The following is a 22,798-nucleotide window of genomic DNA, read 5'->3' on the forward strand; positions in this document are numbered from 1 at the left end:
TCCCCATCCCGTATTTTCTCTTTTGAAACACACTTCATTGACTGCACAGAACCTGGCCCTCTGGTACTTTTGAATTTTGACATCAAATTCTATCTTCTGGGTTTCCAATCACCAACCTTCCCAAGTGGCAATATCCATAACCAAAACAGCATGACCCATGAGCGAAGGTGAAATAGAAGCACCGCCAGATATCACGTTACAGTATCTAAAAGTTAGTCAATATTTACTTACTACCTCAGGGTCAGACAAAGAGTTGGAAAGAACAGAAACTCAAACTTCACTTCCTGATGCCCAAACATTCCCTCTCTCCTGGTTTTCACACAGCCCTTTGCTGATGACATGTAGCTTTAGAAGCAGAACATCCCATCAACCTTACCACCAAGCAATTCCATATGGGAGTGGACTCATTATAGTCACAAATATCTATTATTGAATAGTTCTGAATCCTCCGGAGCCACTGCAAAGAAATCCTTTCTTTGGTTGCCCATGTCACGTCACACAAGTAGTGATCCCTGGAAGAAAGGAAGGAAGGAAGAAGGGGAGAATACTTATTTCTAGATCTTGGTACATTTAGACATTCTACTCAATGCAATGAATCTTAATGGGAAGACAATTTTATTTTATTTATTTATTTTTTAAATATATTTTATTGATTTTTTACAGAGAGGAAGGGAGAGAGATAGATAGTTAGAAACATCGATCAGCTGCCTCCTGCACATCTCCCACTGGGGATGTGCCCGCAACCCAGGTACATGCCCTTGACCGGAATCGAACCTGGGACCTTTCAGTCCGAAGGCCGATGCTCTATCCACTGAGCCAAACCGGTTTCGGCGGAAGACAATTTTAAATGGCTGTTGAAAGCATTTAATACCATTGTGAATGAAAAAGAGGTCTTACGGAAAGTAACCTCACAGGGTGATCTGATCATAAATTCCTAACTGGGCAGGTTATGGTGGGTAGTCATGCTTCAAGCCTATAATGTCTTTAGTAAAAGGTCTATTTTTTGCCTTAAGCAAGCCCTGTTTATTTTAGTGCATGTAGATAACACACCTTTGAAATGTCTCCTTTTAGAGCCCTCACGAGCAAAACCACCCTCAAGAGAGCACATAATCTTATGAACTATCCTGTAATCCAATCACAAGCCTGCCTGGCTCCCCACCCCTTCACTTAGTCTTCCCCTCTTAATTCAAATGCATAAAAGAAGCTGCAAACTGCCAATCTCCAAAGCATTTTTCTCAGTCTGGTGAGATCTTCCAAGTGTATCCTCTGTTTGACTCAAATTATTTTTTCTAAAAATTTCCGCAGGTTACGTCACTACCATAATATTATACCTTTTCTTAAAGCTCAAAGTGTAATTTAAAAAGATATATGTTGTTATTTTTTTATTTTATTTTATTTTTTAGAGAGAGAGAGGCAAGGAGAGGGAGAAAGAAACATCAAATGAAACATAAGTTGATTGTCTCCCATTCATACCCTGGCTGTGATCGAATCCGAAACCTGGCATGTGACCTTTCTGTGCACAGGATTATATTCAGCCAACTGAGCCACACTGGCCTGGGCAAAGTGTAATTTAATTTTAAATAGAAATTACAATAGATCTGACAAAAGGAAAGCAGCTAACGTTATATGGCAGTTAGCATATGTGGCCCACACCATGACAGGATATTTCAAGTCCTCAGCTTGGCCTTTGGTGGTGCCAGGGAGTCAAGGGTGACATTTTCCCATCACTTTTCTCTCTTGTGGGAACGTTACCAGGAGGCCAGTGACTCTGACTGAGTTTGGAGTATTTTCTGGTAATTTGATGTGCTTCTCTAGAAAATTTTTATTTGGGTGAAACCACAGCTGATCTTTTTCTCAATTTCATTTTTAAAGGGGGGAAAAGATTGACTCATATCTCTACAAACTTTGAAAATAAAGTAATTATATTCCAAAAAAACTTCTCAGGAGTCAAAACACGAACGATGTGAAGAAATTAAGAAACCCTCTGGTATTTTAAGGTAAATTTATACAAATTGAGATATCTCTAGCAGTGCATTTTCTGCCCACACATACCTTTAAAAGTTTTTGGAACTACATTTTGATTTGTAGTGTCATGTGTGGAATTCATAATTTACTTTTCTGCTAGCTTCCCTAACACTGTTTGTTCTGGATATTTTATTTTATTTGCTCTCCCCACCTCCCATTGTGATTGTGTATAACTATTCTTAAGTTGCTCTTTTCCACTGTCTGACAAAAGCCTGCTTCCAGCCTGGCCCTGTGGCTGTAATCCCCCATAAAAGCTCTGAAACCTTCCCTTGCTCTTTCCTTCACAGGCTCTGCCCATCCCTCCTCCGGCACTTAGTGGACTGGAAGCTCTCTGAGGCAGGCCACAGTTGTCTTGTTTGCAAGATATATCCCCAAGGCCTGGCAGAATACCTGCCCGAACCAAGGACTCACTAAAATTCTGAGGAATGCAGCACTGAAGAAAGGGGGGAAAATGCTATGCAGTCCTTTGTGGCTTAAATAGCTTTCCTTCCCAGAATTCACAGGTCACTTCCCCATGCCATTCCCTTTATAGACACTAAATCAAACAATAAACATTTATTGAGCACTTAGGGTGGATCAGGTGCTGGATTAAGCACTTTACAGTAAATCCCTCACCACTTCACTAACCCCCTTTTACAGCTGGGGACACAAGGTGCTCATGCAGCCAGGGTACCAGGGCCTCTAGGCTGTCCCCACATAGGTGGCAGACACTGAAGGAAGACCAACTCCCTTCACCCGGTAGCAAAGCACTACATTCCCGCAAGCAGGCACTCCCCTTCACGTCAAACTTTTCTCTTATTAAGAATATATATTCAGCCCAGCCGGCATGGTTCAGTGGTTGGGTGTCCGCCTATGGACCAGGAGGTCAATGTTCAATTCCTGTTCAGGGCATATGCCCGGTGGCAGGCTCAATCCCCAGTAGGAGGCATGCAGGAGGCGGCCGACCAAAGATTCTCTCTTATCATGGATGTTTCTATCTCTCTCTCATTCTCCCTTCCTCTTTGAAATATATTTAAGAAAACAAAAATCTTAATAAAAAAGAATGTCTATTCAGCCCTAGCCAGTTTGGCTTGGCAGTTAGAGTGTCAGCCCTCAGACCGAAGGGTCTTGGGTTCCATTCCAGGCCAAGAGCAGGTACCTCAGTTGCAGATTTGTCCCTGTCAGGTCACTGGCAGGAGGCAACCAATTGATGTGTCTCTTTCATGTCAATGTTTCTCTCTCTCCCCCGCCCCCCACCTCCTCTCCCTCCTTTCCCCTCTCTCTAAAAAGTCAATGGAAAAAATATCTTCAGGTGAGGATAAAAAAAACAAAAGTACATTCGTTATCTCGTCTGCATGGCTGGTATTCCTAGCTGCCCGCTTTGTTCAGCTTGTCCTTCAGTCTGAAACGCCTGGCATGCTCTAACTGCTTTATTTACTCAAACATCCCCTGTCCATGATGATTTCTAGGAAACTCCTCCTCCTACACCACTCAGTCTGATGGTGCTGCAGGGTCTGAGAGTGCACATGTTTCTTCAAATACCCAGGATCAAGGGTGCCCGATCTAGTCTAATTCTTCATTGTGCCCAATGCATGTTACATGAGGAAAAGGAAAGGCAAATAAATCTGACAGGGAATAACAATGCTTGCAAAGGGAATGGAAGAATGCAACACAAAAGAGAAAATGAAACTTTCTGAAATTAACTTTTTAGGCCACGATCAGAAAACTTTCAGGAAAGGACCAAATAGTAAAATTTTAAGCTTCCTGGGCAATGTTCCCTCTATCACAACTACTCAACTCTGCCTTTCAGAGACCGTAAGTAAACAAAAGAGTGTGGCTGGGCTTTGTGCCAGGCAATAAGACAGGCATGAGCAGAGCGAGGACGATGGGCCAGGTACAGAAGGTCACCAGGGCAAAAAGCCCTGGGTGCCTAGCAAAGGCAATTGGAAAGTAGGACCTCACCCCCAGGGTGACCTTTCCTCCCTAGCATATCACTGGTCATGCAGTTTAGACCCCCTGATCTTTCCTCCCTAGAGATAACATCTAGGCCTGTGCTTCAGCTCCAGACCTAGAAAAGCAGCAAAACCAGACAAGGGACCCCCCACGGACATCAGGTCCAGCTGCCCTGGCTCTGACCCAGAAAGGACACCTAGACCTGGAAAGCTGCTGAATATTCTATTGAGATCTTCCCCTGGGACCTCTCCTAAAATTTCTACCCTTAAAACCCTTTGGATGGAGGACCCAGTGTGCTCTCCCTCCCCAGAGCACACCAGCGCCTTCCCCTTTTCCTCTCCTTCCCTCCCCCCTCCCCCCTCCCCTCAAGCATGTCACTGTTGCCTTCCTCACATCTAAGCTCCAAGGGCCTTTTCTTTGCCTCTATAACTTGTTTCCTTGGCTCATTTCTTCTATGAATTACTTCTTCTACCTTTGTGATTTTCTAAATAAATGTTCTCTTATAGTTGGAGTCTAGGCTCTGAATTCTTTCTTAGCCAGAACAGAGGTACTGAGGTTGCTGGACCCAGGTCTGGTCTGACCCCACCGGTCTAGCACGTAGTGCCATTCTTGCCACCCCCAATAGTCCCAAAGAAATGCTGACATTTTAAGTTCATATAATTTTTACATGTCATGAAGTATAATGCTTCATTTGATTTCCCCCCCCAACTATTCAAAAATGTAAAGTATTCAAACTTGCAGATCATACAAAATGGTCAGGGAGGTAGGACTTGCCCAGTGGTATGCTCTATATAAGTAGTTCTCACTCTTTTAGGTAAAAAATTATATGTACATGTGATTAAAATTATGTACCTCTCTGTAGGGGAGAAAAACGTCTCCACACCCATGTATACACTTTCCAAGGGTTCCATGGGACATCCGTTAGGAACCTGGGCTCCAGAAAGAGCCTTCCTCTTTTCTATAGTGGCCCGGCAGGGGAAGGGACAGACAAGGGGGAAAGAAACTCTTACATGATTAGTGGGTCACCTGGTACTGAATGCTCTATCTACTAACAGCCATAAGTTATGCTTTCGTGTTCAAAAATCAGCCATAGAAACTTTTCCCCATTTGAAAACACTGAGCAATGGAATTTGGGAAGTCTGCCAGGAAACTCGCATGCATCTGGCACCTTCCCTGCCCATTTCTAGATCAAAGGTTCATGAGCCTGTATCCTCCATTACCTTTGTCACTCTCCATAGCCCAGGGTGTACTCTGCACCCCGGGAGCGCCCAGTGAGATAGCTCACCAGCAGAGCATGCAGTAATTTTTGAATTCTAAGGTATACGCATTTCTCTTCAATCATAGTTTCTATTTAGGGTTTGGAATTAGCAGTAGACAGAATAAGAGTGCATATCCCAGCCCAGAGTTGAGATCATGACAGGATCAGATGTCAGTGAGTCATGAAAAAGATATAAGGGAACCAACGGCTCAACAGTACTTTTTACTGAAAGGTTGAAGTCTCCTTTTAAAACTAGAAAAACCCTTGCCGGGACCAGTTTGGCTCAGTGGATAGAGTGTCGGCCTGCGGACTGAAAGGTCCCAGGTTCGATTCCGGTCAAGGGCATGTATGTTGGTTGCGGGCACATCCCCAGTGGGGGGTGTGCAGGAGGCAGCTGATCGATGTTTCTAACTCTCTCTCTCTCTCCCTTCCTCTCTGTAAAAAAATCAATAAAATATATTTAAAAAAAAAACCCCTAGAAAACCCCAACAAGCAGGATTATCGGCTATACTTTTCACTCCAGCTGATTTTATTCTGCAAAAATCAGGGAGGCAACTGTGGAGTAGACTTTGGTTAGGTAATGGTTTGGGGGGGGGGGGGGGGCGTGTAGAAGAGGGATTGTGCAGGCAACCTGACCTCCTCTTGAGACAGTGACTGCCTACCCCAGATTTGACCTAGTGATTCAACCAGCTCTTCTAACTTCTGGAATGGGGTTAGTACAACGGTAATAGGGAGCAATGGAGTAATTTCTGGACAAAATAATAGGTTACACCCATGTGGAATCTACTATGTGCCAGGAACTGTTCTAAGTGCTCTCTTGACATAAAGCTCATGCCCACTGTACGTGGCAGGAATGTTAGCGTTCATGTTTCGCAGACATGGAAATGGCAGGGCAGAAAGGCTAAGTAACTTGCCCAAGGTCACACTCTGGAAAAAGTTGGAGCCGGAATTCAAACTGAGCAGCTGGCTTCAGATTTTCCGCTTCCAGTCGCTCCCTCTGTAGAACCTCTCTACCCATCCCTCTGGTAAACATTGCTAGCTTCACCTTCTTGCTTCTTTTCAGGATAAAATTCCTCACTCTAGGAAATCTATCTATTCCTAGCGAGTGTGTGTAAACTGAACAACTGAATTGGACAAAGCAAATCATATTTGAATGCACTGGGAGAGACTTGCTTTTGAAAGTCACACTACAGGGAATCCCCTGGTAAAGTGACTGCTGCCTTGCAAACAGTAGGCATTTAGTAACTGTCTGTTGAGTGACATTAATACCCCTAACTTGTGTAAATGTTTCTTTTGGTATATTAAAGATGCTTAAAATAAGGTACACATTACTAACTGGAAAGAATATTGGAGAGAAAACTGCTACTAAGAGCAAGTGCAGACGGTGCTGTGATTAATTCAGCGGATCACCCAAGGAAGCGGGCGTCCTGCCAGTGCTGGCCGTGGGCTCCATGCCACCCTCTGCTCTGACAGAGATGCCAACCCTCCCGGGGCCGCTGACAGATCGCTGAGGAGAGGAATGGGTGGGGTGAGATGGAGCAGATCTGAGCTCCTAATCTGCCTCCTTTCTTGGAGGTGCCAACAGCTTCCAGGGCACTGCTATCCAGTTCATTCATCTCCTGTGTGACAATCTCAGACCATCTTGTTCCTACTTTATATAGACCAAGGGTCATCAACTGTTCAGAGGAGACATAGAAAGTCTATCTATGGTGTTCCTCAGGAGCAGAGAACTGGGTGGGGTAGGTCATGAGTTGAGTGTGATAGGTCCCCTGAGCCATTGAGCAGATGTTGGGTTGGGTCACCTCAGTAGAACTCTCCCTGATCCTCCAGCTTCAGGCCACAGAATTTTCCCTGATCCTCAAGCTTCAGGCCACAGAATTTTCCCTGATCCTCCAGCTTCAGGCCACAGAATTTTCCCTGATCCTCCAGCTTCAGGCCACAGAATTTTCAAATGACTGGGAGGGGGCAGAATACTGGAAATGCTATGCCAGGTCATTTTGAAGGTCATCTTTGGTGCCAGCTATATAAGCAATTTTGCACTCACAAAGTCACGTGTGAACTATACCTCTTCTATTCACCCATCCATGCATTAACTCTATCCATTTATTCCATAAATATCAACTGGGTATCTGCTATGTCTTAGGCATCCTGCTAGGCACTGACTATGTTATAGTAAAGATTGGCCTCTACCTGTAGAACTCATCTTACTTCAATCCAGCAATGTGAAGCATTGCTCTAAATAAAGCAGTTAGGAAGGAGATTGATGATTTTACATTATCTGTTTTCTCCCAAATAGTTTGAGCTTTCAAACTCCCAGCATGAGTAATCCATACAAAAGCACAGCTTAACAAATCCAATTAACTTGAGCTCTAAATCAGGGAAGGCGGTAGGGAGGCTCACCCTGATTCAGAGTCAGGCTTGGGCCGCTGGCTGAGGGACCTGGATGCCCTTCTCGCTTGTTATCAGAGCAGCCCATTCCTAACACACTGCAAACCAGCCTTATCCTCCTGTAGGATTTCACCTGCTGGAAGCTCGGGGGTGAAAGGTCATGGCCTAACAGGAAAATTGTGGTGGGCGCATGGGCGGAGGAGGAAACAATCATGCTGCTCCTGGCAGGGCGTCACACTCTGGGACCTGGGACTTACCAGGCAGTGCAGCATAGGGTGCTGGGCAGTTTCCTGAGAGGCACAACTTGCCTGGTCTACTTGGCCTTGCTGGATCTTTGCGTGAGGCCAGAAAACGGGGCATGACCATGTGTTAGATGTTTTCCACAGACATGATCTCAAGCCTGGTTTTAGTACAGCTGGGTCCTTACTGATATTAACAGAGACCAGAGCTGGATTTGCACTTTCCTATCTTATATATCCTGTGGCATTTCCAAAATATGATTCTTTGGTAAAATATGTTCCACACAAATATCTCCATGGAGTGAGGGAGCCCTCACTAGGAGGGTGCTGTAAAGAACTACAAAGAACTACATGGGGCAAAAAATAAATCCTTAGAACTACGGAAGTTTCCTGAGCTTGGAAATTCACTCCTGCTCCTTGAAAAGTAATTTCTAAGTGGGGAGGACTCTATCTCTTCGTCTGTGAAATGGCCATGAAAATTATACCATAGGGAGTATGTGGAAAACAAATGAGCAGACACCAAGCACAATCCCAGCCCATAGGAAGCACTCAATATATTTTAACTCAATTATTCTATTATTCTGGCCTGGCAGGTGCTGGTCTCTGTCTTATTACCAGTTCCCACACTAACTTGCTGTGTGACCTTGACCAAATGAGTTTACCTCTCTGGACTTCAGTTCTTTCACCTGTGCCTCACAGTGGTGTTCTGGAGCCCCTGCAGGTTCTGTCTAATTGCCTGAGACTCGGGGGGATAGGAAAGGGGATGAGGACTGGGCCTGCAACCTGCGCAGCTTCCATTTTCTGACTCTGTACTTCTGTGTGCTATCTCACTTGAACAAAGTCTTCTGGGTCTTCAAAAAAAAGTTTTCCAACCACTGGTGAGGTCTAAAGCCCCTTCTAGATCTAATACATATATACTTTTATTGATTTCAGAGAGGAAGGGAGAGGGAAAGAGAGATAGAAACTTCAATGATGAGAGAGAATCATTGATCGGCTGCCTCCTGCATGCCCCCTACTGGGGATTGAGCCTGCAACCAAGGCATCTGCCCTGACTGGGAATCAAACTGTTGACCTCCTGGTTCATAGTTTGATGCTCACACCAGCTGGGCTAGATCTAGTATTTTTTCAGAGCAGGCGCTCATGGTTCATCCTCCCCTCAGACAGATATTAGCTGTAGACCAGGTGGTCACACCAGGCCCTGCTCTTGGACAGCCCCACCCTTTCCCATGCGGTTCCTCCCACTTCAGAGCTCTTCCTCCCCACTGTGCCCTGCTGTAATCCCACCTGTTCAATCTACACATTCTTTGATTGCTGGGGTCATGAAAAACCCACCTCTCCCCCACTCCCTCCAGAAGGCCTCCAGCCTTTTGTTTACACCTCTGTCACATTTGCTCTTGGAGTCATTTATGGGAATGTCTTACATCCTCTACCCGATCGTAAGTCTTAGAAGGGCAGAAACTCACTCTGAGGACTTTTGTGTGTGTAAACAGTGGGTGCTCAATCAATGTTGATTGAAGAAATGGCTGGATGGGACCTAACACCAGGTTTTAGAACCACTGGGTAAATTTTTTATACCCTTGGACAAATTCAGGAAAAAATTATTTTTAAATTTACTAGTAACTGGTCTCCCTCCAAAGAATAAATAGGTTAATATAAATATTTCTAAACAAGTTAATGAATTAGCAATTACAGAGCAAAGCCGACAGCATGCCTGATGTAGTAAATGCAACCCTGAGAAAGCGGATACTACATTTTACCCTGATGACAGCTTCAGGAACCTGAGGGCACCACCTGAATTCGCACAGAAGGAGGCACCTAGCAGAATGCTTACAAGCGCTGTTCTCCAAGTCAGAAAGACAAGTTTGAATACAAAATCCTACTTGGTCATTTTCTTAATCTCTAGGACTCATTTTTCTTATCTGTAGCACAGGCATATGGTAATAGTTGTTGGAAAGAGAGAGTTACTTTTGACAGTACCCTGTGTTTGGCACATAGTGAGTGCTCAAAATATGCGAGTTATTATTTAACAACAACAACAAAACCAATATAGATAAAAGAAATGAACAAGGAGAAACTTGATAGCCCTAAATCGCATGCAATACGGTGGTTATCTTTATAAGAAAGTAACAAGGGGCAGAATTCTCAATAGGAGAATTTCAAACCACTAAGGATTATTTAAGCAACTGACATCCTCAGGCACATCAGCATCATGAGGCTCCCTAAATTTAATCCACAGTTGTCCTGCATTTTTCTAGTTCTTAAGTGGACTTGGAAAGCCTGTGTGATCTGGCCTTACTCCCAGCACTCTCCTCTTCACTCAGGTGGCTCCGTCACCCTGTCCTCCTTGCAGGTCCTTTAATGCACCAAGCGTGTTCTCTCCGCAGGGTGCTTCCACTTGCTCTACCTCTGCCTGGATTCGGTACCCCTAGCTATCCATGTGGCAAGACCCACCCTGACCCCGTTCTTCACATCAATGCTCACAGGTCATCTCATCAGAGAGGCCTTCCCCCTCAACATCACCATCTCTGTCACTTTGCCCTGCTTTAGTTATCTTCACAACATTTGTCACCACCTGACATTTTATATATATCTTTATTTGTTTCCTTGGTTCTTGTCTGCTTCTCCCACCTTGAGTATAGGGTCCATGACACTAGGGACTCTGACGGCTCTATTCATTGTGCAACAACATCTCTGCCCAGCACAGAGACATCAAGTGTGGTCAACAAAGAGTAGCTAAGTGAAAGAATGAATGACTGCCAGCCTGGGTGATACCATGGGAGGCTACCACGGAATCTGCTATTCATTTTTTAAATTTTCTCCTTGGGAGCTATGCAACTACCCACTCATTTGGGTCGAGTCTTACCCTATTAACACAGAAGCAGGAGCAACGATTTGCACAGGATCTAGATTGGTGAGGTTGTCAGTATTTACAACATAGAGCTTTACAGTTGGATTCTTAGCTCCTGCCTAGGAAAAAGCAATCACAGGATTGGTATTGACAAAAAATAGAACATCATTGCACAAGTTTAAAACTGTACAAAAATGTCTGCATTACAGCCATAAAATTATAACAATCAGACACATTCAAACAATTTAATGTAGATAAAATGAACATAAGGGAGGGTCATGAAATGCAACCTTTTCGTGTTCAGTCAGAAATATATAGAGACCCCACACACTCCTGTCTAATTAATAAATATTCATAATTTATGTATACTTTATGCAGACAAGGATACATTTCTTAAAATCATTTCTGATATTTTGCAAATATATCCTGACTCCAGAAGACAAGAAGTCAACTGGCTGACCACTACGAAAAATTCCTTGGGTTCAGCCAAAGACACAATCCACCAGGAAAATTAGTTTCCCTGAGCTGAGAGCCAATAATGCTAATTAGGAAGCTGTCATTTTCACTCCAAATTCAGGTTCACCACGTTGGAGCTTTACAATAAATAGCATGACAGAAATCTATAAAACCTTCTTATATACACACATAGATCCTCAACTGACAAATTAGCTAGAAATAATGTATTTTTAGTAAGAACATTTTATGGTTTGTTTGTTTTTTTGCCAGTTTCACTCATCAAAAAATTACATTTCACTGAAAATACATCTCCATATTTAGTCTCTGATCTTTTTTTCTCTGTCTTCCTAAAATGGCAGCTCTTCATAAAACAAATTGAGGGAGTTGGTAAAAATAAAAATTCCTTTTTCCAAATTGCTTACAGCAAAACAGCACTTTACTATTACATTTTCCTATGGACAATACGGTGGCCATTATTATGATGATACTAGTGAAGAATTGTAGTTCCCATCTAAATTCCCCTCTTCCTTAGCTTACACTGCTGAAGGGAGCTTTTCAATTTTCATAAACATGCATCCGGAGGGGGAGAACAGCCTTGAGAACCAAGACATGACACTATTATTCCAAATGTAGGATGTGTGAAATTAACACTAGTGCCAAATCTATAATAGAACCACTAAAACTAGTCTTGTATCTGTTAATTAGTAATACAACCTGATATATAATCAAGCTTTTCAACTTCATCTAGGGCACATTCCAACTTCCACAAATGAGATGAGCTTGTGATTCAATTATAGCCTCTCTTTTCCTCCATTCAAACATTTTCAGTCCCCCTACCTCTTTTAAAAGCATTTCCCCCATCTTTTTCGGCTTGTCATTCCTCAAAGTTTTTGGAGAAATTACAAAACCTTAAATCACACTCTTTCCTGGGATAATAAAAATACTTTAAAATTGCCAGATGCTGTTGACTTCAGCAAGAGTAATCACAGCAAGCTGTTGAAGAGAGACTGACAATATTTTCATTAGCAGGAAAGGATTAAATGAAACCATTCTCTTCCCATCAAATCACAGAACTGCTATATGAATAGGAGCACAGACCTTTGGATATGGAATGTGGATAGTCTTTGGGTACTGCAGCGACTCGTCCAAGTAGACAGAGTATTCAATACGTGGGACTTCAGTGTCGTTAAACTGGGCATATGCTAAAAATGTGCCGTTTGGAGACCACCACAGAGCGGAGTGGGTACTGAAGATTTCCTCTGAAAAGAGACATAAATTGTTCTGTTACAAGAAGTAGATGATAAATTGGCTTTGGCATTCAAAATATTGTTCTCATTAGCTTTAGTAATTACAGTAGAGTTCAACTAATGAACCACTTTGCATTTGCTGGGCTTCCAAAATCAGAGTAATACAAATGAATAAAAATAAAATCTTCAAGGATAGATCTGGGCTATAAAAATAAGTAACCCGTTGGACTGTTTTTAGAATATTTTAGCACATAATATTTAATATAAGCTCTACATGTTTTTCTTTATCTTATAATCCTCTAAATTTATGCTGCAAAACATACTCAAAGTAAATTTCACATAAGGGGCTGATTCTCCTTTCTCATTTTCAAACCGTCAACATGCCAGCCTACTCTCCCCAACCGGGTGGGTGGTGTGTGGCTCTATGCTATTAAACCAATATGGTGCCCAGAGTTTACTGCTCTTGGCACAAACAAGGTGAGGGAAGGATAGATTTAGAGTGGCGAGGAGCTCCATGAGACCCCTACTCAGAAACATCTCCTTCGCCTAACCCAGTGGTCGGCAAACCGCGGCTCGCGAGCCACATGCGGCTCTTTGGCCCCATGGCATGGGCCACGAAGTTTCAATCATACTGTATGTGCACACCCGCACGTGGTATTTTGTGGAAGGGTCACACTCAGGGGGCCAGTTTGCCGACCACTGGCCTAACCTGAAGAAACTGAAGACTCCCTTGGATTAACACCCTCCTCTGATGTCTAAGATGATGGGTGAGGAAAGAGGGTCAAAGAGGAATGCAAAGGAAAGGAAAGGTCTTGATTTCCAGAACACTCTTGGCCTAGTTTTCAATCTCTGGCAAAGGTAGCTCCTTCCTGTGTTTATTATCAAGTCTGTTCATGGGACTTCCAACTACTAGTTGTGAAAATGCCAGAACCTCTTTTATCAACTGGGGATGGAGGATTCAAGTAGACTAGATAGAGACTCCTAGTTCTTTATGCAGATTTAACCCACAAATCTTATGTTCTGATGTGAATATAAAGGTAAAAACAAAGGCATAGAAACTTGAATCTTAGAATTAGGAAACTATTTATCCCAATCACTTTTCTGATTCCTGGGGCTTCCTTGCAAGTTTCTTCCAAATGCTTGTTTTCAATAATAACAATAATAATAGTAGTTACAGTATTAATAATAAAGTACAATACTAATTAAGATGAGCAGCAGCATATAATGAATGCACCAGGAATTGAAAAGCAACTGACATCTATTATCTCAGTTAATCCTCATGATAACTCACTGTGTGCAGATGAGCAAAGGGAGGCAGTTAGGCTTGAAGAGAATAAGTAATTTGTCCAGGATCACGCAGGCAACAATTGATAGAATCAAGAATAAATCCAGGCTTATTTGGTATGAGTCCATGCTTTTCATTTCCATGCTCTGCTATGTCTTCCTACCTATTTCAGCACCTCTAGTAACAGAGAACTTTCTTCTTGGTTAGGAAGCCTGCTCCCCCTTTGACTGCTTTATACCTATATTGTTGACTTACATTTATGTAGCAATTTAGAATTTACAAACCACTTATCTAATTTAGTCTTCACAAAGATCCATGGGAGAGTCTATTCATAGCCCATTTTACAGAAAAGGCAACTAAGGCAGAGAAGGACTGAGTGAATTAGAATGCAGGTCTTGTGATTCCAAGTCAAGGATATTTTGCACTAAGAACTTCATTATACTGAATTGATGTCTCACTACTTGTGGCCTCTACCCATTGGTTCTAGTCTAAGATCAAGATGCAAATACATAAAATTAATATAATTACAGCAAGATTATGATTTTTAAAATTTCTTGTAAATACAAGTAGCAGATAGTGCTCTAAGTTTTGAATTGGTGGTTATTCAGAATACAGAACATGCTATTCTACATTAATGAGCATTAAAATCCTATATAATAAAAGGGTAATATGCAAATTGACCGAGTGGCAGAACGACCAGTTGCTATGACACACACTGACCACCAGGGGGCAGACGCTCAATGCAGGAGCTGCCCCCTGGTGGTCAGTGTACTCCCATAGGGGGAGCACCACTCAGCCAGAAGCCTTATCATGGCTGGTAAGCACAGCAGCAGTGGCGAGAGCCTTTCCTGCCTCTGTGGCAGCACTAAGGATATCTGCCTGCCGGCTTAGGCCCAAGGACTCCCAGACTACGAGAGGGCACAGGCCAGGCTGAGGGACCCCCCTGAGTGCATGAATCTCGTGCACCAGGCCTCTAGTTATCATTATAAAACTACATCTGGTTGAGGGTTTGGGGTCAAGATGGCAGTGTAAGTAAATGTGGTTCTTGCATCCTCCCACAACCACATTGAAATTACAACTAAAATACAGAAAAAAGCATCACTCAGAACTACCTGAAATCTAGTTGAACCTGAACGGAAGTCCTACAACTAAGGAATTAAAGAAGAAACTACATCAAAACTGATAGGAGGGGTGGAGATGCAGAACAGGCTGGTCCCACACCCATGTGTAGTGGATAAAAAAGGTATATCTTGGCTACAGAGGCCCCCCACTGAGGAGCAAGGGGTTCCAGCCCCACACCAAGCCCACCAGCCCAGGGTTCCAATGCCAGGAAGAGAAGTCCCCATAACTTCTGTCTATAAAAACAGCAGGGATTGTGGCTCAGTGAGATGGAAGGCTGCTGGAGTCCCAGGCATTCCTCTTAAAGGGCCCATACATGGATTTATTCAGACTCACTGGCTCTGAGCTCCAGCACTGGGGCAGCAGCTCGAAAGGCACCAGGTATACACAAGGATGAACTGAATTGTCTGGCATCAGGGCAAGAGCTGGAGGGGCAGCTTTGACAGAAGTATTGACAGAGGCCATTGTTTCTTTGATGAGCCCTGCTCCCACAGAGCAAGCAGGTGGGTACCATATCCGAGTCTCTATCAACTTGGCTCACACTGTTAGCCTCACCCTAGTGATTCCCTGAGACCCTGCCCCACCCAACTTGTGGGCTCACCCAAGCTTTTCCATACAAATAACCTGTCTTGGTTCAAACTTTCAAACAAGCAGCATCTGGCCTTGGCATGCCCTGTACCTCTTGCTATGCGGCCTCAGGCCTGGTACTAGTGGGAGCCAGCCTTGGTTGGCAGCTTGGCCTCTCCTGGGCACCTCTAAGTCCAGTACAAGTAGCAGCCACCTGCAAATTGCTTTGTAGCTCATAATTGGTGGTCCCAAGCCGAACACAGATGGTGGCTGACCTTGGCCAGCACCTCCCAGGAGGCTCCAGAGGTAGCACACCTAGTTGGCAGCTTCAAACCACATTGACGCACCACCCAACCACCTCCACAAGCGACACACCCCACGATGGACTCAGCAGGCACCAGAGCCCTGTTAAAGTAAGTCCTGTTCTGTGGAGTGGTTCCCAGCACAGCTGATCTTCCACAGTGGGCACAGCCAGTCTTTGCAGCCAATGAGCCTAGGCATAAATCCCTCCCATTGACATGTCAACAACAATCAAGTCTCAACTACAACAGAGGGTATACACAGCCCACATGGGGGCACACCTGGAGTGTCTAGCTTGGGTGATCAAGGAGACTATGCCACTGGACCCTACAGGACACCTACTACATAAGGCCACTCTACCAAGCCCAGGAGACATAGTAGCTCTACCTATTACATAGAAACAAACACAAGGAGGCTGCCAAAATGAGGAGACAAAGAAACATGTCCCAAATGAAAGAACAGAACAAAACTCCAGAAGAACACTAAACACAATGGAGACAAGCAATCTAGATGTAGAGTTTAAAACACTGATTATAAGGTTGCTCAGTGAACTTAGGGAAAGAGTAGGTGAAGTTAGTGAGGACTTCAACAAAGAGACAGAAAACATAAAAAACAAAACTATAAGACATAAAAGAGAGCCAGTCAGAAATAAAGAATATATTAATTGAAATGAAGAATACATTACAGGGAAACAACAGTGGAGTAGATGAAGCAGAGGATCAAATCTGAGATTTGGAAGAATAGAAAGCAGAAAACACCCAATCAGAATAGCAAAAAGAAAAAAGAATCCAAAAAAGGACAGTATACAGAGCCTCTGGAACAATTTCAAGCACACCAACATTCACATCATGAGGGAGCCAGAAGGAGAAAAGAGAGAGCAAGGAATTGAAAACCTATGTGAAAAAATAATGACAGAAAACTTCCTAATTATTTTTCTGATTCCTGGGGCTTCCTTACAAGTTTCTTCCTAATGCTTGTTTTTAATCCTATCTAATAAAAGACAAAAAGGGTAATTAACCGTACCTCCGCTACGCTTCCCATTGGCTAATCAGGGTGATATGCAAATTAACTGCCAAGAAAGATGGCGGTTAACCGCCAACAAAGATGGCGGTTAATTTGTATATGTAGGCGCCAAGCGATGGAGCGAAGCCGGCTGGCCCTGGGCAGGAGCAGCGAATGAAGGCTGGCATGGCGAGCAAAGAGCAAAGAGGGGGGCCCGCCGGTCTGCGCATGCAGGGTCGGGGGCTTAACTAAGGCTTAGCACATACTCCCTGGTGGCCCCACAGCAGGGCATCCTGGCAGCCTCCTGATAGGCGGGCGGCAGGGAGAGCCGAGTGGGGCAGGGGCTGCAGGGAGCCATGGAGGGGCAGAGCGGCCAGAGCCAAGTTCCCAGGGGTCTGAGGAGAGTGCTTGACAGGAGCCCGGACTGCAAAGAAGGAAGAGGAAGTGGCCACAGGGAGCTCTTCCAATCCCCCTGCACGGACGCCCTACCACAGCCCCATACCCCCGGGGGGATGGGGAGGCTGACCAGACAGGAGAAGACCCAGCCTTGGGGGTAGCTGCAGCCCGTATCTCTGACTCCCAATCTCTTCCCCTGCCACCCCCACCAGGGGCACCCACAACAATAGCACGCCTGCAACAACCCGTCAGTGCCCACGAGGAACCTGAGGCCCATGGCCTGCCACTGCTGGGCCCCCTCCGCTGGGGCCAGGCACGCCTCTCCTCCCTACAACTCCAGACCCGGGTGAAGGCAGGCCTAAGTGGCCCCTCAGGGTCAGACTCATCCCCCCCAACACCCCTTCCCCGACAGCAGTGGCGCCGTCTCTGCAGCAGAAGTGCACTGAACCTTGTCGGGGGTGCGGCTAAACCCGCCCTCCTAGCCCACTAAGCAGTCAGTTGGACATCCCCCCAGGGCTCCCAGACTGTGAGAGGGCACAGGCCACACTGAGGGACCCCCCCCCACACACACACACACACTCCCCCGGTGCACGAATTTTGTGCACCGGACCTCTAGTCCTATATAATAAAAGCCTAGTATGCTAAGCATCGGACTGTTCGTGCCTAATATGCTAAGTGTCTGGTCTTCCGGTGACTGGTTGACTGTTCAACCAATCAAAGCGTAATATGCTAAGGCCACTCAACCACTTGCTATGATGTGCACTGATCACCAGGAGGTAGACACTCCGACTGGTAGGTTAGCTTAATGCTGGGCGAGATGGGCTGGAAATGCCCTGGAGTCCTCCTGCAGTCCCTCCCCAGCCCCAATTGTGCACTGGTGGGGTCCCTCGGCCTGGCCTGGCCCCTCTCACAATCTGGAACGCCTCAGGGGATGTCGGAGAGCTGGTTTCAGCCTGATCCCACAGGCCACTCTCCTGGGGAGGGCGCCAGATGCAGGGCTCATGGCTGGCAAGTACTGCTGCGGAGGCAGGAGCCTCTCCCAATTGGGACTGATTGGGTGGGAGCTCACAGCAGGCACAGTGGGGCCAGATGAGCAGGAGCGGCAGGTAGGAGCTGCAGCTGGCGTTGGACTGTGGGTTTCAGTGCGATCCCCGCAGGCCACCCCGAGGGACCCCACCCTTGCATGAATTCATTCACGAGCCTCAAGTAACAATAATAAAATACAATAATAATTAAGATGAGCAGCAGCATATAATGAGTGCACCAGAAATTGATAAGCAACTGACACCTATTATTTAATGCAGGGGTGTCCTTATTTTACATGCAGCTATTCCTGAGGAAGGGTCGGGTCACAGCTTTGGGAAGAGGCTGTATGCTGTTCACACTGGGGATCCTGGAGGCTTTGCTATGCTGTCCACCAAGTGTTGAAGATGTTTTCAATTTCTAAGTGACTAGTCTTAGTAAATTTCATTGCAAGTTTTAATCAAACACTTATTTCTGAACCATGGGAATTCATCTTTCTTTTAAAGTAATTTTTTATAAATAATGTTATTCATTTAATTAAACTTGACTTGAACTGGGAAACAACCAAAATTAGGTTATGAAGGAAACTACTTTTTTAACTATGAAGAAAAAAGAATAGGATGAAATAAGGAGTCTTTAATAAGAATGAGGCAACTTTGTGAACTATTTGAAACATCTCAAAATACCTTTTACCTTGTCAACTATAGACATGAAAAATGTTTTTCTAATATTTCCTAAGTCTCTAGAATGTTTTATATTTCCTAAAACTCTGTGTCTTAAAGAAAATAAATCCTTTTTATCACTTTTAGTTCTGTTTTTTGACCCATTTTTTCTTAAGCCTTTCCAATTATTTCTTTTCATTTTTAACATCAGGAAATTATAATTTGCCTAAGAAAATTAACACAAATCTTTTATAAAATGGGTGTTTTCTTCCCTTCTACTCCCCAACCTCCAAACAATATTTTGTCATCTTTTGGAATGTTGTGGGAGTACTTAGCTTACTTCTGGGGTAGGTAGGCCTGATGTTAATCTGCAGGCTTTTATGCATCTGTAAAGCAGAAAAGCTACCTACACAGAAAGGCTCTTTGTAGCGGTAGACTGAAGACAATAGGAGCATTGAGAGACAATGAGGACATAAGCAGCACTAGCTACTGCTAAGAAATTCTTCTGTGAGGTATCTGGTGCTGTGCTAAAAAAATTGATAACATTATAAAAAGTGCAACTTTTTTGAATGCCACTGAATTTCTTCCCTTTTAAAGAAATGTTTGACTATTTTTAAAAAACTTACAGATTTTCTGATTTAAAAACACTTTAAAGTCTCTACCTTCATAAACCCAGTCAGTTATTCCATTACTGACTGCATCTTCTCTTCCATCATGTGTGACCCTCTGACTTGGTGCATACGGATCATTTTTAACATAAATATCATTGTCCCAAACATATGCCTAGAAAAATAAAAAATAATATTGACATATAATTACATGATATAATATATTTTATCCTGAAGTTCAAGAAAACATTTATCAATTCTTTTATTTTAAAACAATATTGGTGTGCAAGTATAATGGTTACCTTAGGTTATTCAATTTGGGCAAAATGAAGAGTCATTTACTCCCTCCCCCTCATATTCTTAAATTATCAGTATACAAGCTACAACCCTAATTAATTTTAAGAATACTCTTAATATATTAAAAAGAAGAAGCTCACAACCACCACTATTTGGATGCTAAAGTATATAAGAACACTGACCACTTCTATGGAATGATGTGTGCTTTGCATTTCTTCTTAGTGGAGGTGACTAAGGGAGTGCAGTTGCATGCTGGGAGGGAGAAGTTTAACTACAGGTAAACATTCCATCTTCCTGTTTAGATTGGGAATTTAACATTCTCTTAGCTCTATAGAACATGCAGATATATCTATAGTGACACAGAGAAGGTCATAGAACTAGCAGAAAGCAGGTATGCTTTAAAAACACCCACCCACAAACTATAACAACAGCAACCACTCCCCATAAAAACATGTGCAAAAAACCCCCAAACAAACCGAAAGCACAATAGAGATTAGAATTTAAGAGTTAACTGAACATTTTCCCATTAAATAAACAATTTCCTAAGAGTAGTTCAGAGACTTTCAGGAATTGTGTTTACTATGTTAGACTAGTAAAATATTATTTTAGGCAATAATACTATATTTTGCTTCCTAAGTGTCTACTGTGCATCAAGATTAGCAGCTTCTGCATATGAGAGACTTGAACCATTATTCTTCTGATAGAAAAAAAGACTCACTAACCAATTTATGACCCTCTGGTGACCATCTGATCAATTGTGTGTCATTTGGAATTCTTTCTTCTGTTATCAGCTGCCTGGAAAAAAGATAAAAGGAAAGAACTACCAAATGAATAAATCACAGTGTTTTGTATTGTTTTAATTATTACACTAAAAAAGCATAATATGTTTTATGAGGAAGTCACTGACCTTTTATTTAAGTCATAAATGTCATATGAAGCTGTGTAGGAATGTCTCCATTTCTATAAAAGAAAATAAACATTTCAGGCTTCTGTGATTATGGATAGTTTTTCTACTTGCTATAGGAGCTCAAGATGACAAAGTAATAAAATGTATAATTCTCAAATTTTATCTCTTCTTATAATTCTCTATTTAGATTCTTAGAATTTTGGAATTAGAAAAAAATCTTAGAAACCATCTAGTCCAAACTCCTCTGGATTTCATCTACAACCTAATTTTAACATCACCTTTGCCAAGGAGCCTTTCCAGGACCTCAGGGGGCTAAAGTGCCACTTCCCATGTAAACATTATTCCTAGCACTAACCACAGTATGTTAAGTTCACCTGTTTAAGAAGAATGCAAATTTTCACTTTTCAACCATTTTACTAGCAAAATATTTAAAATATCTATACTTCTAGCCCGGCCAGCGTGGCTCAGTGGTTGAGTGTCAACCTATGAACCAGGAGGTCATGGTTTGATTTCAGTCAGGGCATATGCCCGGGTTGTGGGCTTGATCCCCAGTGTGAAATGTGCAGGAGGCAGCCAATCAATGATTCTCTCTCATCATTGATGTTTCTATCTCTCTCTCCCTCTCCCTTCCTCTCTGAAATAAATAAAAATATTTTTAAAAATCTATACTTCTATTGCTAGAGGTGATGTGGAGAAATGTTTACTTTTCTACACTGACCATAAAAATATGAAGTATTATAGATATTTTGAAAGCCACCTACCAATATATATTAAAATTGAAATACATATACTATCAATATTTTAAACAACCCTCTCAAGAAGATCAAAAATGAAAAGCAAACCAAATCTAAAGAAATCAGAAGAAAAGAAATAATAAAGGTAAAAGCAGTAATCAAATAGAAAAAACACAGTAGAGATAATTCACCAAAGTCAAAAATTGGTTCTTTAAAAGATTAAAAAATGCTAACATAGTAAGTATGAGAGAAAAAAAGGTATGAATGACAAATATCAAAATAGAAAATGATATATCACAACAGATTACAGACATTACAAGATTATAAGACCCTACTACATTTTTTTGCTAATAAATTTTAAGTTAGAAAAAGGCAAAATTCCTCATAAAACAAGTTATTAAAAATAAGACAAGAAAAAATGAAAAATCTGAAGCAAAAATGGAAAAAAGATAAATATATATATATGATTACAGATTCATATTTATAATAAAATGTTTATATGTAGATGCAAATGTAAATTTAAAAAATCACTTATCTGAATGTCCATCTCCCTTACCATATTCCTAGAAGGAAAAAATTGTCTTCTATTGACCATTAAAATACTAGAGCTTGGTCTACTGGAACCACATAGTATGTATTCAAGGAAGAAACAAAACGAAAAGAAAAGTCAGATTTTATCTAGAAGGATGAAATAGATATGAAATAAGTTACCCAAGGACCCAGCTGTATAATGGCAGAGCTGAGATGCAAGCCATGGTTCCTAACCTTGAATAATATTTCCCTCTTATCATTTATCACCCTGTAACCTCTTATGTCAACAAATATTTATTAAGTCCCTACTTTTTGCAAGTTCTACATTCCTTTTTGAATCCTGGATTATTTTGACACACCCCAGGCTTGTTTCTGGGAAACCTCTGAGTATACTTCCTAGAGCCAAAAGGTGTGGTGCAGGCTAACAACACAGAGATTTAAGAAGGTCTGAGATCATTTCAGGATGACAGATCCATCCCAGATTTTAAAAGGACACCCAACGCATTTGGAATGTTCACTTCATCTTTTGGAACAGACTCATCTATCTACACTAATAAAAGACAAACATGCAAATTGACCATACCTTCACTATGCCCCAAGCCATGCCCACCAGCCAATCAGAGCAACTATATGCAAATTAACCCAACCAAGATGGCGACCGGCAGCCACAAAGCTAGAGCAAGCAGGAGGCTTGGTTGCCCCGGCGATGGAGGAAGACAAGCTTCCCACCTGCCGTGGCCGGCTCTGAGCTCCACTCAAGGCAACAAAGTTTCAATTATAGAAGATAAATAAATCCCAGATACCTGCTTTCAGCCGGCTGTGCCCACGGAGCTGGAGCGAGCAGGAGGCTTGGGTTGCCCCTGGCGATGGAGGAAGCCAAGCTTCCTGCCCGCCCTGGCTGGCTCTGAGCTCCACTCAAGGCTACAAAGTTTTAATTATAGAAGGTAAATAAATCCCAGAATAAAAGAAAAAAA

At 42.8% G+C, this 22,798-nt stretch overlaps 1 protein-coding gene across 1 annotated transcript in view; it reads right to left on the reverse strand.

The window, feature by feature from the left end:
- The window catches only part of DPP4 (dipeptidyl-peptidase 4), a 90,303-nt gene that overhangs the window by 35,949 nt on the left and 31,556 nt on the right, over positions 1 to 22,798 (reverse strand). Inside the window, exons 6-11 of the mRNA XM_005859372.2 lie at positions 20,560 to 20,612; positions 20,375 to 20,447; positions 19,410 to 19,530; positions 12,245 to 12,405; positions 10,706 to 10,809; positions 377 to 512 (exon numbers count right to left, since the gene is read on the reverse strand). Of these exons, the coding sequence (XP_005859434.1) occupies positions 377 to 512; positions 10,706 to 10,809; positions 12,245 to 12,405; positions 19,410 to 19,530; positions 20,375 to 20,447; positions 20,560 to 20,612 (648 nt within the window). The remainder of the gene's footprint in view (positions 1 to 376; positions 513 to 10,705; positions 10,810 to 12,244; positions 12,406 to 19,409; positions 19,531 to 20,374; positions 20,448 to 20,559; positions 20,613 to 22,798) is intronic.

This window comes from Myotis brandtii, unplaced genomic scaffold (genome assembly GCF_000412655.1).
Source record: "Myotis brandtii unplaced genomic scaffold, ASM41265v1 scaffold125, whole genome shotgun sequence".
NCBI lineage: Eukaryota > Metazoa > Chordata > Mammalia > Chiroptera > Vespertilionidae > Myotis > Myotis brandtii.